At 40.0% G+C, this 20,319-nt stretch overlaps 1 protein-coding gene across 1 annotated transcript; it reads right to left on the bottom strand.

Moving 5' to 3' along the window:
* Nucleotides 1-10,202: 10,202 nt before the first annotated feature.
* HTR1E (5-hydroxytryptamine (serotonin) receptor 1E, G protein-coupled) lies at nt 10,203-11,737 on the bottom strand. Its single transcript, XM_005858195.2, has one exon. The coding sequence runs from the start codon at nt 11,512-11,514 to the stop codon at nt 10,417-10,419; it is 1,098 nt and encodes a 365-aa protein (XP_005858257.1). The 5' UTR covers nt 11,515-11,737; the 3' UTR covers nt 10,203-10,416.
* Nucleotides 11,738-20,319: the final 8,582 nt, after the last annotated feature.

Here is a 20,319-nt window from a genome sequence, read left to right as displayed (position 1 = left end):
ATATTTAAGTCTAGTTTTTCTTACTCCATGTTCAGTATTCTTTTCAGTCTCTCTGAGTAAGTCCCATTTCTCTTTAAATGGGTTTGGGTGATAATTCTCTAGACTGAGTTATGTGATCCTATGTCATGCAGAGTGTGGTCCCTAGACCAGGAACATCAACATCACATGGGAACTTTTTAGAAATGCATAATCTCAGGTCTCACTCCAGACCTACCAAATCAGAAGTATGAGAAATACTGTTCTTTACTGCCTTTTAACACACTGTATTGAAAACCCTTCTTTAAATGATCTATTTCTTTCATTAGACTGAAATTTCAGTTAGGCAAGGAATCTGTATTGTCTAGTTTACCACTGAATATCTATGATCAAGCATAATTCCTGGCACATAGTAAATATTTGTTGAATGATAGATGAATGGATATCTGCTGGAGTAAGGGTTGTTTACTTAACCAAGTTGTTAAGTAACGAATGTGTTTAGAAGGGCTCAATGAAAGAGTATTGCTAACAGTGGAGACAAATCAAGTGTGGAATGAACACCTCTCATCCTATTGTTATTTCCTAGAGGAGATTTTCTGTCCAGTTGATTGTGGTTAACAGGGGTAGACAGTCTCCAACATAGAAAAAGCATTGGATTATTTGTCCAAGAAGATTACTCTTGCTGTCTACTATATACTCAAATTGTGTGAATTTGTGATCTGCTGTTGAAATTACTCCATGTTCCCCCTGGCAGTCTGAAACTTTGCTGTCTTTCCATTTTAAAAGGTCATATTCCAGTTAAATCAACTGATTTGTCTTCCCTCCACTTTTATCTCTAAAATCTCCCCACCCTCTCTTTCCCCTCGCTTTCCGTTCCTTCCCTAGTACCGACTCTCCCTTTCTCGCTCTCTGGCTTATTCCAACACCTGTATTCTTGGGCCTCATTCTTCCATCCTCTTCGATTCAAGGATGCTTCCAGAACTGCAGATCTGGTCATGTTCTCCTTTGGTTAAATCCTTGGGCAATTTTTTGCTGTCTCAGGATAAAGTTCAATGTCCTCAGTGAGGCGTTTAACCCTTCACAGTTGTGCCTGCCCAGCCAGCCTCCACACCTGCCATTCTCCTTCCCACCCCACACTCTGGCCACCACAGACCACTTCTCATTCCCCGAACACCATTTGGATCTCTGCATCTCCAGGTCTTTGTCCATGCTGTTTATCTGAATAAATTGTCAGCTTAGTGAACTCTTCTATCATGTTCTAGTTGAAATTTTCAGTGAAGGCTCCTTTCCCATCCTCCACAGAACTGTGCGTTTCTTCTTCTGTGCTTACATAGCACATTGTACACATTGTGCTCTGTTACGCAATGTATCACACTTTATTTCAATCGCTTACTTGTTTACTTGGCTTTCTCTTCCGATAGACCATATTTTTCGTAAGGGCTGGGGGTCTGTCTGACTCACAACACAATATGTTGCAAAGCTTCACACACAGATGTTAAGAAATGTTTGTTGATTACATGAACTTTATCTTCAAATTATTTCTTTTAGTAAATTCCACCCCCCCTGCTCGATTTTACTCATTTTTACTATTTGCTTCTAGTAAGAAAAAGCTCATCTCACTGGAAATGTGCCTACTTTCTGGAGTATATTCAGATCTAAAACATTTTTATAGGACTAAAGGAAATAATTCTATCCCCAGGATGGTTGTGACTGAGCTAAGCCTGGCAAAGTACATAGTGGTTGTTAATGTCACGACTTTGCTCCCCAAAGCCCTCAAAACACCCAGAGAGGCTGCAAGTGGAACTGGGAAAACCTGGTTCACAAACCATTTAGAGATGCTTGTTAGTGCTTGTCATGGATTGAATGTTGCATCTGCATCTCCCCCAAATTCATCTATTGAAACCCTCTCCTCCCAATGCAATGGTATTGGGAGGTGGGGCCTTTGGGAGATAATAATGATTACTTGAAGTCATGATGATGCAGTCCTCATGAGTGGGGTTAGTGCCCTTTTGAGAGTCAAAAGGGAGCTTGCTTCCTTGTGAGAATTCAAGAAGTCCGTGGTCTGCACCCAGAAGAGGGCTCTCACCAGAACTAACCAGGCTGGCAACCTGATCTCAGACTTCTAGCCTCCGAACTGTGAGAAATAAATTTCTGCTGTTTATAAGCCAACAAGTGTATGGTATTTTTTGTTATAGCATCCTGAACAAACTAAGACAGTGCTTTGATCTCTCTGCCCATCACTCCGCCTATGCTGGTCTTTTACTCTTTTTTGTTTATACCACTCAGCTGCCTTTTAATGTTACATGCTCTTTGTTTTTTTAAGTTCCCCCCCCCCCCCCCCCCCATTCCTTTCCCCCTCTTTTCCACTCCTAAGAAAAAAATAACAATAACCTCCAAACCACAACAACAAACAATCTATGACAGAATTGAAATCTTTGGGGTAAAAACTAAACGGAGAAATTTAGTTTCATGAAGGGAACAAAAGGGTATCAGGGAGTAATGGAAACTATGTACATTTCCACACTAGAAAGGTCAGTGGAAATGAAAAGATTTGAATCTGGTCCAACAGCACTTACTGTCCAGATGGAGCCGGTGTGCCTGTCCCAGACGCCCACAGCTCAGACACCTAGGGGCTCAGTGTGGTAGGGCTCCTTTGGTTGGAAGAAAGAACAATGCAGGTTACTTCAAGTGGTGGTGGTTGATTGTAATAATAACTGATAGAATAAGGGAGAAATGAATTTCTGGAATATTCTTACGGCTAAACCTCAAGGATCTGGAGCATAGTTGGGGAAGCAGAAGACCGTATGGGATTGTAAGAGGCAGCACCAGAGGACAGGAGACACTGTTAGTTTCTCAGCAGCAGAATTCATTCTTCTGCTTTGCCATGGACCCAGGCCAGATGCTCTTTTTGTTTCAGCCTCACTTTGCTTAACTTTCTACTGCTGCTTCCACTGGCGATGGAATGTCTCTTCACATATTTGTTGTTTAAATTCCTGAGTGGTAAGAATGCATCATTGCAACTAATCACCTTCTTTCTGGGAGGAGCTTTTGTACCTCATAGCACATGCCCAGCCTATAGATCTGGCTGTTCTTGGGCCACATGTCCAACTGCCTCAACCAATCACCAATCAGCTACGGGTAGGGGAGGGTGGGATATGTGTATGTGTGTGTGTTCGCGCGCATGTGCGCACGCGCGGGAGAGATGGTGTCACATGGAGCTACATGGTGGATTATACTTAAAGAACCACCTAGAGCTGCTTTTCTCAGCAGGAGCTGCCTTGGAACCCATTTAGAAGGAGTTTGTGGTCAGGAAGCCATTCTAAGGCAAGATCTCTTCCATACAGATGTATTTTGGAAACTCTGATCAAGATTTCTCCTAAGTATCACCAATGAGGCTGATATCTTCATATCCTCTTGTCCTTGGCTTTCTTGTGCTCATATCCTCTCTTCTGCTCTCCTTACTGGGGTTGAAAGCATTGTTTTTGTTTCTATGTACACGTGAGTGATTAGAAGGCAAAGTCAGGCCTTAGTTTTTAATTAATGAAAAACTGATAAATAAGAAATAATCAGGTAAAGTTGTCAGGTAAAAAACTGCATGCTGAAACATCATCATTCCTTTGGATGTTTTCAAAGGTTTATATGTCAACACCATTTGCATTATGGTAGTTCTTAGTGTTCTCTATACTAGTAAAGCATCTCTTTTCTGCCTCTTCCCCAAAAGTACAGAAAGAAAGAATGGCCCATGATTTAGCTTGCCGCCTCAGCTTTTCATAAAGTACTTCATATCTTTGAATCCATATTTTATTAGCATCTTTCTTACTGACTTAGTTGTTCTCCTTTGCCACCAACATCTAACGCAGGCTTGATCACTTACCTGAGTAGTTAGTTTATTCATTTACCAATCCCTTGTTAAATTGAGTGCTTAACCACAAACCAGAGCCACTTGGGGTCCCCGGTCTGCTTATTATTATTAGGCTGCTTATAAGTCTAAATTTCCCTTAGAGAACTGTTGCCATCATCATTCCTTTGGATGTGTTCAAATTAGTTTTTCTTAAATCATCCCTTGATGACGGTTGATATCATACAAACTGGAAAAATGTGTCCATATGACCTTATTTCTTGTGCCCATGTTGTTTTTACATTTTCTTTGAAGAACTGTCCATCTCCCTCATTCTTCTGAGTTTCTGGTATCACCTTCATTCCCCTAAGGTGCACATGTGCAAGATGCTCTCCTCTGCCTCCTTGAGCCTCACCCTCTTAAGCAAAAACAAAGTTTATCCAAATAGAAAATAAATATAATCAGCTTTCTACAAATCTGCTCTGAAGATCTGGGTCTCATAGTTTTTCACCTGGATTATCTGACCCCTTCCCTCCCCCTTTTCCCCTTACAGAGATCCCAGTGCCTGGTATAATGCCAAACTCATGGCAGATGCTTAATTTGTGCTGTGGATCCCAAACCATTCCCCATGTTATCTCCCAACCTCTCCTCTTTTTATTGCTGTATTCTTGCTTTCTTCATATCATTGTTCTTATACCTCTTTTTCAACTAAAACTTTTTATAATCCACTCAAGCTCATGGCATGTGGGCAATCAACATTTTTTGATGACCTAAAACTCTGCTGATACTATCTTTTAACTTCTTTGGCTGTTTCTTTTGTGTCATCACTGTCCTTATGCCTCTCTTTCATTTAAAGATTTTAAAATATTTGACAACTTCACTACCAAATGAGAAGGTACCCTCCTTACCCACTACAGAGTTCTGCTCCTAAAGTCTGTAATCAGTACGTTCCTTCCAATGGAGTCCAACAGACATATATCATGTAAATTGAATGCCATTCTGCATCACCCTTTATACTAGGTTCTAAGAGCTTCCAGGAATATTACAATATTTTCCTGAAACAATTCTCCCTTCAGAGTGATTCGCGTCTGTTCTGAGTGAAATAATTTCATACTGTGTGTGTGTGTGTGTGTGGCGGGGATGAGGTTGAAACCTGCTGTGTATTCTCCAGGGTAGGGTTTATGGGGAGACAGGAGGTTCCCTGAATAATTTAAGGGTGCAAGGAACATCCAATTTCTTTCTACCATTTGAAATATCCCCTCCTCCTACTGACAGGTGCTGGAGATTGCCCTTTAATTCTAAGTCTGGGGTGACTTAGGTGAGACTCAGGCCTTTCCATCCAATAAGGATATAAGTCAATCTTCTGAAGCATCACTGCCATGCATGCATTCCTCCTGGCTGATAGACACTTCCTGAGCCCCTTTTGATAATGATCTCTGCTAATGTCCTGGGAAACTCTTTAACCAATGTGGTGCCTGTATTTGTTGGCCTCTCACTTTGATATTGGGTAGATTCAAATCGTCCTTGAGACTTAAAACCCTCATGGCTTATAATCACAGTTCATAAGCAGCACTTTCACCATGTTCAGACTTTAAGTTCTCAAATCACCCCTAGCTGACACCTGAATTAACATTAGGCTTTGAGCATCCCATGTTGATGCTGATACTCCTGAGTTTCTTAATAGGGAGTCATATTGGCATTTGGGGTAGTGTGATTTTTAATTGAGTGGCCTGACTTCTTTTTTATTGCAGGATTTAGCCTCTTGGTCTCCTACCACAAAATGCTATTAGTGTTCTCTGTTGGGATAACTAAACATGCCCACACATATTCCCAAACACTGTTTAATGATCAGACTTTTCCCATCTCATTAGTCACTTTTCCCTATTTCCAGCTGATTATAGTCTACTAGAGGCCTGGTGCATGAAATTTATGCACTGCGGGGGGGCGGGGGGGAGCTCAGCCTGGCCTGTGCCCTCTCTCAGTCTGGGAGCCCTGCAATCGATTGCCCCTAAGAGGTAGGCCCTGCCCACCCAGCCAGGGCTCCAGGATGGATCATCCCTGCAGAGGGAGGCCCAGGCTACCCCCTGCAGCTGCTGCAAGGTAGCCTGGGCCTCCCTCTTTGGGGCAATTGTGGAGCCCCCTGCTGGCCGGTGGCCTGGGCCTGCCTCTACGGGGCGATCATGGAGCGATGGCTGGGCCCCTGACCAATCGCATCACACCCGCCTTGGCTGGCCTGGTGCCAGTGGGTGTCAAAGCGTGGTTGTCTGGACGGTTGTTCCACTGTTCAGCTGTTTGGTTGATTTGCATATTACACTGTTATTATTATAGACAATTTAGGCAGAGTGCCTTTTCATATGTAGCATATGGTGGCCCTTGAAAACCAAACCAAATGTGAACATGTTCTTATATACAATGGTTGTCATTTTCTCAGCTCTTTTAATAAAAAATTACCTTTACTTGTACTTTTATTGTAGTCATATGCTTCTTTTCACTAACTTTTCTGATGCTCTCACTACATTTGTAAATACTGTCTGTAACAAAGTTAAAATTTGTTGTTTGTTGAAGACCTTAAAAGCAAAGCAAACACAGCCAACACACATTAGCAGACTAAGACCAATGTGATAGTTGAAACTAAAATGCCTTGTGCTAGTAACCAGCACAGATGTTGGATCTCGCTCTCAAACTTACCTTGTATATAATTATCAGTTTGCAAACTGAAGTTCATTAGGTATAGGAGGCCTATACAGTATCCAAAGCAGATATGCTAATAGGGGTTCTTATTGCTACCAGTTATAATCAAAGTATCTACCAGGTCTACAAGGGTATGACTTATGTCCAAGAATTTCACTAAGTACACAAACCAGGAAGTCCTAATTTATTAGTTAATGGAGGTGATTAAAATTTCACCTCTGGAGTTTACTTTTAATCTGTTAATGTTTACACTGGAAAAACAGACATAGAAGGTTCTGTTACTTCACTCAAGCTTTCATGTAAAGGGGCAAGAGTGATCAATAGTAGCTAGCATAGCTCTATTGGTTAAATAAGTAAATCAAACAACAGATTTTTTTCAATGGGGTTGATTTATACAGGAAATATATAGAGATTCTTCTTAGTGAATGGCAGAGGTAGGTGTGAGAGAAATGCCTTTGATTGAGACTTATCTAGTAAATTGGAAATGAGTTGTAAGTAAAAATTAGTTATGCATCTCCCTTTTGCTTTTTATTTACTTAGACATTTAAAATTTAAAAACTCTTATCATTGCCAAGATATTATGTGGAGGATGATGAGGAAGCAAGTGAGTTCCTCATATAATTTCTAGATATTATAAATATTATGGTCATGATAAACACTGGATTTTCAGCTAATGCACAACCTCAGTCAATTCACCTGTAATTTAAGTCTCAACATCCTTATTGGTAGATCACCATGAGCTGGGAAGCCATTTGACTTGCCCAGTAATATTTGAGCCGCACATACAGAAACCCATATTCCCTTGTGGCAGAGACTGCCCATTGTCCCCTTGTATCCATCCTCTCCTTCTTTCTTTTATTATAAGGTTCTCATTTTTAGCAAGGCACATGTCTGCCCAGCTAGATCTTTACTCTTCTATTCTCTCTTACTACTTGGTGTGGCCTGATAATCAAGTTATTGCCAATGGAATGCAAGTACAAGTGGTGTGTACGACTTCTTTAGAAGGAAATTGTTTGCTCTCTTCCTGCCTATGGACTGGAGTGTGGGTGTGATGGGGAGTCAGCTTTGGCCATGCAGGTGAGGCCAAGCCCCGAGGGGAAGGCAGAACCACAGATGGAAGGAACATGAGACCCTGGGTGACTTTGTGGAGTACAGCCTTCTATTCACTCTGGCTTTCCTCCTATTTCTTGACCATCATGTGTGAGAGAGAGAAGCTATCTGGTCTGTGCTATTATGTTTGGGGGTCTCATCTTTAAGAGCAGCTTAACCTAAATCTTAACTAATAAAGGAAATTCATTTATATTCAATGAAAAGTTCCATTTCCTTTCCATGTGAAAGCATATGTTAGCTTTTTTTTTTTTTCTTTTTAAGTAGCTGGGAATTTAAAGAAATCAGCATTGCATCATGAGATTTTAGAAGTTTAGTTTTCTCACTGAGAGAAGATGGCACATTTACATTTTTCTCTTCCAGGGACATAATTTCATTCACATTAATAAATATTTATTGAGTGCCTGCTGTGTGTAAAACACAGTAGGAGTCCTGAGGGATACAGAGTTGAAAAAGACATAGTTCCTGTCCTGAAGAAACTCACAAACAAGCAGAAATACACAAACAAATGTACTACAAGATCAGTTGGCTACAGTAATAGAGATACAGGTGAGTTCTATGGGGGCAGAGAGCTGGGAGAGAGAACTTCCCCAGAGAAGGAAGCAGGGTCTCAGGAAGACTTGACAGAGAGATTGCATTTGAACTACATGATGAAGAATTTGTGGAAGAAGATGGGAGGGCACAGGGACAGGTTTCTGAAAAGCAGTGGGAAAAAATATTAGGGGAGCTCAGGAAACAAGGAAATATACAGACTTTTCTGGAGTTTGAGGTGGTAAAATATAACTTTAAAAGGTAGTTTGAGGCCACATCTGGAGGAGCCTTGAATATTATACTAAGGAATCTAAATTTATTTTATACTGATGGGAAAATAGTAGATGATTTTGAGTACGGCAGTTAAAAATCCATGGCACGCTCTAGGATAGTGATTCTTAGACTTTGGCATGCACAAGAATCTCCTGGAGGGTTTGTTAAAACAGATTGATGGGCTCCCCACTCAGAACTTCTGACTGAATAGGTCTTTGTGGGGCCCTGGATTTTGCATTTTGAACAAGTTCCCAGATGGTGCTAATGCTGCTGGTCCGGAGATGCCACTCTGAGAATCACTGTGCCAGGAAGATGTTATCTGGCAGTGTACAAGGGCCACAGGAAGTTTACTCTAGTGTCCAAGAGGCTTGAGCAAATTAACATGTGAGATTAAAGAAGAAGGGGTGGGCTCTAGCCGGTTTGGCTCAGTAGATAGAGCATTGGCCTGTGGACTTAAGGGTCCCAGGTTTGATTCTGATCAAGGGCATGTATGTAGTTGGTGGCAGGCTTAATCCCTGGCCCTGATTGGGGTGTGTGCAGGAGGCAACCAATCAATGTGTCTCTCTCACATCAATGTTTCTCTCTCTCTGTCTCTCCTCCTCTCTTCCACTCTCCTCTAAAAATCAATGGAAAAATATCCTCAGGTGAGGATTAAAAAAAAAGAAAAAAGAAAAAAGAAGGGTTGGGAGGGGGATAGAGTTAAGGGCTAAAATGTGGAGGTGGAGAGGGGGCAAATTAATGTGTTCTTGGCAAACAAAGTAAAAAGACGATCTGTGGAGACTGAAGAGATAAGGAGAGGCTGTGGGCGAAAGACAAGGAGCAGAGGTTTAGAATAGTCATTTTCTTAGGCGTATACAAGAATTTACAAACTTTCAGTCCTCTCTGTTATCACTGTCGATTTAGTGATGAGCTCCTCCACATGACTTAGAGTGGTCACTACAGGCCAGGGGAGGCTGAGTCAGGCCACAGTGTGGCCACATGTCCCCCCATCCAGCCTCCTGGCATGGATGCCATGGAGATTCTAGGAGACACAATTCCACACTTGTTTCTTGATGGGTGGCTTTTGCTATAAACATAAATTTTCAACTTTTAGTTTTCTTTTTCAATTGCACAATTGCATTAGTAACATTCTCCAATAAAGTTCTTCAGATAATATATCCCCTCATTTAAACACTGCACCCCATTCAGCTGCTGTCAAAGTTCCCCAAATTTGACATGTACTCTCACCTTAATCCTGCTGGAGTGAGAGAATGTATTTGAGGCTTAGCTGGGACACTTCAAATGGGAGGAGACCCCATGTGCCTTTCAGGTAATATAGCAACACAATGACTAACATAGATTTAGGTTATTTCTTATTTGCTTGTGTTTTATAGTCATAATCAAAGACATAGGAAATTATTCATTCTAGGTTCTTTTTAGAGAATGATGAAGCTTATATAACCAGGAACTGAAAAGGCATGCTATCTGTACTATTTATGCTTGAAAGGAGTGAGCTATGTAGTCACAGTAAAAGGTTTTGGCTCACGTCTGCAAGCAGTAGATGGCAGCACACCCCTTTTGTGTGCTTTGTGTAGTCATGCAATCCTCCTTGGAATCTGTAAGCATTTGGAGCGATAACCTTGGATTTAATGCCACATGAGGACCAATTATCAGAGATTTGATTTATAAGTAATAAGAAATTCTGCAAATAAAGATTTATTTTGACATTCTTTAATTGCAGGGTTCACTGAAATGGCTAATAAAAAGTATTTACTAGTTCACTTTATTACTACTTTTATGAAATATCTGTTTTTGTATGATCATGTTTATTTGAAATTATGTACCACAAACAGGACCGGAAGTAGAAAACAGCACACCAAATAACAAGCCTCAAACAGAACAGAACAAACAAAAAAACAAGACCACACATACTTACAAACTCTCTGAACCAACAATGTTCAAGAATTAACCCCGTCCACTCAGGAGGCTGGTCAAATTCATGCCTTTTGGTTTTTTACAATCTAAGTATGTTCTCGGCACCTAATGAGCTTTTTAAAAGCCAGCTTAAAGTCTTCATTAAAACTAGTGTAGAGCAGAGGGTTGATCAGAGAATTAACATAACCAAGCCATGTGAAAAAATCGGCCACTTCAGAAGACACGGTATAGATGCTCAGACCTACAATCAACTCTTTGATGAAAAATGGAAGCCATGACAAAATGAATGCACCCAAAATCAGTCCTAGGATGCGCGCTGCCTTGCGCTCCCTGGTACTAGAGATCTGCTGGCGCTCTCCCGGGTGATCTAGATCATTGTCAAAGGGAGGGATCCTGATGGAGGTGTGGAACTTTTCAAACTCTGTGGTAGGGTCTGAGGTGGAGAAGTCAGACACACAGAAAGTCTGTGTAAGTTTACAACTCGCAAATGAATTTTGGCTGTCTGTGCTTCTGTTGCTTAAGTGCCGGCTTGACCCTCTTTTCTGGTAAAGGCTCTTGGCTGCGTGGTAAATCCGGTAATAGAGAATCAGTATCAAAGTCAAGGGGATATAAAATGCCCCAAGAGTGGAGTAAATGGTGTAGATGACATGGTCATGCTGGATGGTGCACTGACTGGGGGGCGGGCTGAGTTGGCGGTGGCTCCTCCAGAACAGAGGGGGCATGGAGATGAAGATGGAGATCGTCCAGACAGTGAGGATCATCAGTCCTGCCCTCTTGGCGGTCCTCTTCCTGGCATACTCAACAGCATTGGTGATGGCCCAGTACCTGTCCAGGGCAATCACACAGAGATGGAGGATGGAGCAGGTGCAGCAGGTCATGTCCACACTCAGCCACACCTCGCAGATGAAGTACCCTAGCTTCCAGCTGTCCATGACAATGTACATGATGCTCAAGGGCATGACTAGCACTGCCACCAGGAGGTCTGTCACGGCCAGAGAACAGATCAGGTAGTTGGCAGGCTGGTGGAGCTTCTTGGTGGTGCAGATGGCCATAATCACGGCCAGGTTTAGCAACATGGTCAGGGTGGTGATGATGACCAGAGTCATGGAGATGAGCATCTTCTCAGTGATGGTCTTGGCTCTCCCAGCCACACTGGCTTCTGTGGTACAGTTAGTGATGTTCATGTTCTCCCCGTTCCAGTCGACCCTGTGGAGAAGCTGTTGGTTATTTTCCTTCAGCTGGAAACTACTTAGACTTGAATGTCCCTCATTTGTGGGGAGGTTGTAATTTCTTCAGCTATGTAGTCTCCTGTGTTCCATTTTGGGTGGGTAAAGGAAAGCACCACAGCATCTCTTCTGAATGGAGGGGTCCTGGAAAATAGTATGCTCCTGGTTAATGAATGAAAAAGCCATATTGTTTTTCCTGTAATATGTGATAATATGTTGGTATTAATAAAATGTTTACACAATTTTGACATAACTTTCTTTTCCCTCTCTGAATGTAAACTTCGTCTTCACATTATTCCTCAAAGGATACCTTTTTTGAGTACCCAAACTCTTTCTGATAAAGACATTACCAAATTTAAGTCTGTTTTCCACCTGATTTTCTTCCTCATTTATATTTATTCTTTTATACACAGTACACATTTATATATAAAAGGCTGTCTTTTACATTTGAAAAAATATGTTCACATTATATCATGCTTATTTGGGATCATTGCATTGAAAAATTATATTTGTTTGTAATAAGTATCCTTCAAACCAGATTTTATAGTTTCATAGCAAATATTCAACTCCAGAGATATTTTAGTGTCTCAGTGGGATTGCTCGATTTTGTCTAATTATTTCTGACATTTTATATATCTGACTGTGCACTTCTATGGAGAAAAGAGAGAAAAAAGCTTATCAGGTTACTTTGATGTTCGTGGCAAATTGTTCTCAGAGTAATACAGCAAACCGACTGTGAATCAGCATCATCGTGAAGCTTGAAGATCTCTGCATTTAAAAAATGTGTTGAGTTTTGGTGAATATTTCTGTCCTATTTCTTTCTTTCTTTCTATCTATCTATCTATATATCTATCTATCTATCTATCCATCCATCCATCCATCTCTATTTTTTTGGATAGCTGTGATTAAGTTGGGTAGTCAATGAGATAGTAACACTTACTGAATGCATAGCTGTAAGGGATTTTTAAAAAGTAAAGTTAAATATAAATGTATATTCACAAGACAATCAAAACCCACATAGAGATATTCACAGCTAATGGCTGCTGGTCAGAACACCAATCAAATAATTTGATTAGACTCTATGGGTTTAGGTCCAGGAAAACTGAAGAAAAACTGGTGTTTCATCTTTTTTTTTTTTAATTTGGAAATTGGGGGCCAGGTGAGAGCCCATCTCAAAAGGGTGTTTAATCATTTTTAAGATTGATGTAGATTAGGACTAACAGACACAATGATTTCAGGAAAAGATGAGGGCAGGAGCAGGTGAGGGGTGTGTGAATGGGAGTGAAAGTGGTGAGGTTCTTTGGGTGGAGTGGGGACGAGAAGTCACGGAGCAGGAATAAAAAATCTCTAGCCTAAGTGAAAAAGGTGTCATTTATCCTTTAGATATAGAAACGGAAAGAAAACAATGATGACTTCACTAAAGACCCAAAATAGGGCATTTGTTTTAAAGACAGTTTCTGTCTTTCTGCAGTTAAAAGAGAAACATTCTGCCTCTGTTTCCATTATGCTTTTACAGTGTTTTCTGCGGATGTACCCTCTTTCGGATGTCTTGTGTTTCTCTAGTTCTTCCAAGGGACTTGCTCTATCAACAATCCCCCTTTTCTTGTAAATTGGATGTGTTTTGTTTTTCCCACTGGTACCTTGCCCTCCTTTTATAATCAGTTTAAATGTGCATTTATGTTTGAGACCAGGCTTACACATTGAAAAAGTATGGGCTCTGGAATCAGACAGACCTGGCTTCTGATTGCAGTTGAGCCAACTGCCAGCTGCAAGCTACTTGGGGCAACCTCTCTCTATTTCCCCTGTGTCCCTATGTTTATTTCTCAATTTTGACCTCTTTCTCTTTAATAAAATTAAATAAAGTTTTTTTTCTCTGTAAATATTAATCTATAGTTATGTTTTTCTTGGGTTCTTGAGGTTTGCTGGGATGAATAGTTCTCAATTGAAAGGCTTTCCTACTGAGCCTGTAAGACTGAGTATAGAGAACAGCATGAATAAGGGACAGAAAACTTTAGAAATTTCTATTTGATAATAGAGGCAATTAAGAAATGTAATTATTTTGAAAGCATGCAGTAAAAATAATCAGAAATAACTCAGCCTCGTAGAACTTTTAAAAGCTGCTCTATTTTTCTGAGCTCTCATAACTTCTAATTATCATTTCTCTGATGACACCATTTTGTCCCTATTTTGTAACTATTTTTCATTTCCCCCTCAGCAGACTATACATTTCTGGAGGGTAGGATGTATGCCTGATTCATCTTTTTAACTGCCTCTAGATTGACATTGTTAGTTCTTTAATGTGACTTCCTGGTTAATTTTGTGCCCAAGCCTTGCAGAGTAGGAGTTAAGTTTTGTATCCTTGTGCTGTCAGTCCCCCAAACTTCTGCACACATCCAGCTTGCCATCTTTTATTTCATAATGACACATTCTTTTGAATGGTGGGGTGAGATAGATTGAACTGGGCCTTGGAGCTCTTCACTGCTTAAAGGTCAGGTAGGTAAGGATGGACCCGCAAAGAATAGCTACTGAGGTGGAAGAGAATGATGGTGGATCATTCAATTCCATGTGAAGAAAGTGTATCAAATAAGAAAGAGTGATCAAAGGCTGAATGTAGTTTCAAGGAAGAGTGGGAGGAGAGGAAATAGAGAGTGAATAAGAGCAAATTAAGAGTTTTACTCATAAGGGGAGCAGAAAAATAAGGTAGTAACTGTGGAGGAGATATGGGGTGCAGGTTGTTTTCATTGTTAAGACTGTCTTTTTTACCTAGGCTATTTACTATTTTCTTTGCTGCTGCACTCCATATCCTTTACATTGGGACAAAGAGCATTTTTGTAGTGAAATGTAAAAGAGGAAGCAGGAAAGCAGTAACAGAGGAGGCTGGTAGTCAGTCAGTGGGGCCTGGGGACCCCAAGTAAGTAGGATTTCTTGAGTAATTTAAGGGATCATATTGGGGGCAGTGAAGAGGCCAAAGAAACAGCCATACTAAAAAAATGATCTAACCTCAATTATCTTGGCTTCCTTTTAACCTTCTTAAGGAAATGACACATGGTTATAATCACTACCAAGTCCTTAGGTGGTAGTATGATTTCTAATTAGAACAGTGCTGGTTAAATAGTCCCTGAAAATCTCTTAAATCTCTTTAGCTTTTCATGTAGTAGGGGAGGAGGGACTATATTAACACTTAACTCAAGACACATTCTGCAGAACCAATACAAATGTTAACAAAAACACAGCAAACTTTTATTAGTCCATCAGAATGGAAAATTAACTGCAATGATCATAGTTAAAACAGACACAGCCTATCCGGAGTTGATGCAGGAACTTCTTGGAGGTTTGTGACTTTCAGTTTCTGCTCTAATTATGACATGGGAAATAGCAGTGTAGTCCAAAACCATATTTCAATGGTTTTTCATTAAAAAATGAGTAGGAGAGAATCACTCTAAACCAAATGGTTAGTGCATGCTGCTCCCATGAGCCAAGATACTCCAGAGCCTCTGGTGATACTGTCCAGTGACGGTCATAGCATCAGAGAGATGAGGGAGGCCATGAGCACAATCAACTCATTTTTTTTGTTTTGTTTGTGAAAATCTTCACCTGAGGATATTTTTCCATTGATTTTTTGAGAGAGTGGAAGGGAGGGAGGAGAAAAACAGAGAGAGAGAGAGAGAGAGAGAGAGAGAGAGAGATTGGTTGTTTCCTGCACGTGCCTAACCAGGGCTGGGATCAAACCCAAGTACATGCTCTTGACTGGGAATTAAACCTATGACCCTTTGGTTTGTGGGCCAATGGTCCATCCGTCATGCCAGCCAGGACTCAACTTACTTTTAATTTCACTATCTTATCTAGCCTTCTATTGGTTTTCAGTAACTATTAATAATTCACCATATTCTTTCCTCCCTTCTTTGGTTGTTTTCATTTTGCCCAAAGTTCTTTAAATCATTTTTAGACAAAATCTCCAATATGTGCCAACTTCTTTTTTTTGTTATTTCAGGAGTGACAGCTTGCCCTCATATTACTAATTTTATCTCTCTAATTGTTTGTTAAATTCACTTCCTCAGCCTTCATAAATATTTTTTTTTGTCTGTCCAAGCAAAGGAAGGGTGGATAGTAGAATGTTTCTCAATTTGATCTTCAGTGGGAGCAAAGGAAGATGTAAAGGAGATATTAGAGTGTGGGTTCTTTATTCTTATTTTCTTATTCATTTATTTAAATTGTGATTGGGACATAATGTGGTTGTTATGAGTTTATTATATTCATACTAATAGAAAAACGTTATCATTGTAAAGTTCAAACAGAGTACATATAGTTTAAGGAGATGTTTATATATTCTGGACAGAAGTCCACATATAAAAACATTTCTCAAAATGAAAAAAACAAACAATTCCTTTTGCAATTACTACCAAAAGAATAAACTACCTGGGAGTAAACTTAACAAAAATCATGAAAGACCTATATACTGAAAATTACAAAGGATTAAAAGAGATTGAAAAAGTCACAACAAAATGGAAAAATATTCCATGCTCATGGATTGGAAGAATCAACATAGTTAAAATGGCCATATTACCCAAAGCAATTTACAAATTTAATGCAATTCCCATAAAAATTCCAATGTCATTTTTTAAAGAAATAGAAAGAGAAAGCATCAGATTTGTATGGAACCACAAAAGACTCCAAATAGCCAAACAAATTCTGAGAAAAAGAAAGAAGCTGGAGGTCTCATGTTACCTAACTTCAACTTATACTACAGAGCTACCATAATCAAAACATGTGTCCTGACCAGAAATCAAACCCTGAGCCACACCGGCCAGGCAAGTTCTGTTAGTTTTTGAGTAATGTATTTTGAAGACTTGTTATTAGATACATACTCATTTAGAATTATGTCTTCTTGATGAATTGACCATTACATCATTATGTAATGTGTCCATTTGTCCCTTATAATATTCTGATGTTTATTTTGTATGATATTATGGTTTTCAGTAACTATTAATAATTCACCATATTCTTTTATCCCTTCTTTGGTTGTTTTCAATTTGCCCAAAGTTCTTTAAATCATTTTTAGACTAAATCTCCAATATGTGCCAACTTCTTTTTTTGTTATTTCAGGAGTGACAGCTTCCCCTCATATTACTAATTTTATCTCTCTAATTGTTTGTTAAATTCACTTCCTAGCCTTCATAAATATTTTTTTTTGTATGGTATATATTTTTTCTATCCTTCTACTTTTAGCCTATCTATGTCTTATAGACAGCTTCTAGTTAGGTCTTGCATTTTATCTGACCTGACATTCTCTTCCTTTTCATTAAGATACTTTGATCACTTAAACTTAATGTAATTATTGATATGCTTGGTTTTAATTCTATCATCTTTTTATTTTCTCTTCAAGTTTCTTTTTATGTCCTTAGTATTTTATAACTTTTAGCATAAAATTCTGCACATGTTATGTTAGATTTATACCTAAATATTTGATTTTCTTTGGAGTGAACGTAAATGGCATCGTGTTTTTAATTTCAGTTTCCACATGTTTATTTTTATAATATAGAAATGTAATTGATTTTGTGTGTTGATCTCATGTTATGCAACTTTGCTTAATTCACTTATTAATTATAGGACTTTTGGGGTAGATTCTTGGAGTTTTTTACATAGATGATCATGTCATTTGCAAATTGGAACACTTATTTCTTCTCTCTCATCAGAATGCCTTTTCTTGCCTTATTGAAGTAGCTAGACCTTCCAGTACTATGTTGATTACCAGTAGTGAGAGTAGTCATCTTTATCTTATATTCTATGTTGGGGAGAAAACATTTAGTTTTTCCTTATTAACAGAACAGGTGTCATTTTGGGGGAATGGAATGTAAGCAGAAGTGGTATGTGGCACTCTTAGGCCTTGTCTACAAAAACTTCTAATGTACCATCCCTATGCTCAATCTCTATTCATCAGTTGGGTGGGATGGAAGTGTCATGGGTCCCCTTCTGATCTGTATTAGATAGTGATATAAGTGAGAAATAACATTTTATTTTATTAAAGCACTAATATTTTGGAGTTTGTCAGTGAAAGCGGCTAATGTTATTTTATTTAAGTAACACATCAATTATCCTTTGAGTGAACAATCTTTGGAGGTTTGGTGTCACAATTTGAAAAAATGAAGATAATTTTACCTACCTTACGTATTTTAGAGAGAATAAAATGAGATAGCACTTGCCAAAGTACTTGCACATTTCCTGACACTTAAGTACTCAATAAACATGTGTTCAATCTATTGTTTGCTGAGCATGCTCATGTGTTGACATACCAATGGATATTTTATCTCCATATTGAACTAAGGAGTATTTACTTGTGTTTGAGTCTTTGAATGTTTAATCTAGACCTTTAAAATTTATTCTTCAGTGGTAAAAGTGATGAAATGTAATGCAAACCCAATATATATTGATCAAAATATTATGCACTTGTCAGCCCACTTGACATAGTTCCTTAGTAAACATTTGTAGTTGTCTTGTGAATTAGACTTTTAGAACATATGCCACAAATTATGCCCATGTTTTCTTTGGATCTTTTGGAAACACAATTGTATGTTTCTAAGCAAAGATGAGGAGAAAAAGGGCAAGTTATACAGGTAGTTCCCCTCATTGACATAAAGCTTATGTGGAAAGTAGATACATAACCCCTTACTCATAAATCAGCTCCATTCATTCAAAATGTCATTTTGAAGAGATTATTTAGAAGACAAATCCAGAAAAGGTGCCAAATGCAAGAAGGTGGTTGAGAATTCTTTAATGAGGCCACGGGATCTGTAGGTGTGATGGACGGAGTAGAGAGGTCGGGTAGGGAATGAAATCTTCAGAGTTAAATGCCTGAGGGGAAATAGAAAGTAATTTAGAGGACTGGGGGGGCATGAACTTGATACAATTTATTGGCCAAGTGATTTTAGTACTTTGGTGATGATAATATAAAGGTTGGATAGTATAATAACACTAGAAGCCCGCTGCATGAAGATTTGCGCAATAGGCCTTCCTTCCCCTGGCTGCTGGCACCGGTTTTCCTCCGGCACCCAGGACCCAGGCCTTTGGTCAGGCCACAGTGGAAAAGCCAAGCCTCTTCAGTCTTCAGCCCAGTTCCCGCCCCACCCTCCGCCCTCACTCCCCACCCACTGTCCTCATCCATAGGTGCACGATTTTTGTCCAGTTTCTTCCCGCATCTCCCATTCCCCTTTCCCCCCCAAGAATAGTCAGTCCATTCCCTTTCTATGTCCCTGATTCATTATAATCACCAGTTCATTCTGTACATCAGATTATTTATTCACTTGATTCTTAGATTCACTTGTTGATAGATGCATGTTTGTTGTTCACAATTTGTATCTTTACCTTTTTCTTCTTCCTCTTCTTAAAGGATACCTTTCAGCATTTCGTATAATACTGGTTTAGTGGTGATGAACTCCTTTAGCTTTTCCTTATCTGTGAAGCTCTTTATCTGACCTTCAATTCTGAATGATAGCTTTGCTGGATAAAGTATTCTTGGTTGTAGGTTCTTGGTATTCAGCACTTTGAATATTTCTTGCCATTCCCTTCTGGCCTGCCAAGTTTCTGTTGAGAAATCAGCTGACAGTCGTATGGGTATTCCCTTGTAGGTAATTGAGTCTCTTTCTCTTGCTGCTTTTAAGATTCTCTCTTTGTCTTTTGCTCTTGGCATTTTAATTATGATGTGTCTTGGTGTGGTCCTCTTTGGATTCCTTTTGTTTGGGGTTCTCTGCGCTTCTTGGACCTGTAAGTCCATTTCTTTCACCAGGTGGGGGAAGTTTTCTGCCATTATTTCTTCAAATAGGTTTTCAATATCTTGCTGTCTCTCATCTTCTGGCACCCCTATTATTCTGATGTTGGTACGCTTGAAGCTGTCCCAGAGGCTCCTTACACTATCTTCGTATTTTCGGATTCTTTTTTCATTTTGCTTTTCCGGTTGGGTGTTTTTTGCTTCTTCGCATTTCAAATCTTTGACTTGATTCTTGCGCTCCTCTGGTCTGCTATTGGGTGTCTGTATAATATTCTTTATTTCAGTCCGTGTATGCTTAATTTCTAGTTGGTTCTTTATCATAGCATCGAGGGTCTCATTAGTTTTCGTGACTCTCTCCTCAAGTTTATTGACAGCTTCTAGCACATTTTTGCAAGCCCTCAAAATTGCGATTTTTAGCTCTATATCCTCCATTTCTGTCATGTTTTTTTGTCTCCGCATTTTTTATGCTTTCTTGGTGCACCCCCTAGTGGTCTTTGTGCGCAGTCTTGTTCTAGTTGAGCCTTGATTGTTGTAGTTAATACTAGAGGGATTTGACCACCAGGCCGACTGGCTGTGTGAATCAGCTGTGTCTGCCGCGGAAAACTTCTGTCCTCTGGGGAGGTGCTAATCTAGCCTTTGCCTGAGGCGATCTGGCAAATGGCTCTGCGCAGGGCTTGGGCGGGGCGGGCTCAACAGGGCGGGCGGAGGGAGCCGTTATGGTGCCCTCAGTCCTGTTCCCAGAGGCTCTGCTTCTCAGAACCCCCGGAACCGCTGCAAACCTCGGAGGGAAAGCTGCCTTCCAACTGATGCCAGACACTCCCGCTTCTCCCGTTTGGGTCCGAGTCCCCAGCGATTCGCCCGTATCTGGAGCTCAGAGTCTGAGACTCCCCCCTGACCGAAAACGACAACCGCGCTCTCAGCCACCAGCCCGCTTTGCGCGCGCACCTCCGCACCTGAGTATTTTCCACACTGCGCCTCCTCTGAGCCTCGGTGTGCTGTTA

Source organism: Myotis brandtii, unplaced genomic scaffold (genome assembly GCF_000412655.1).
Source record: "Myotis brandtii unplaced genomic scaffold, ASM41265v1 scaffold1160, whole genome shotgun sequence".
NCBI lineage: Eukaryota > Metazoa > Chordata > Mammalia > Chiroptera > Vespertilionidae > Myotis > Myotis brandtii.
The sequence above is the reverse complement of the archived record's forward strand: the minus strand, read 5'-3'. Positions and strand labels throughout refer to the sequence as shown.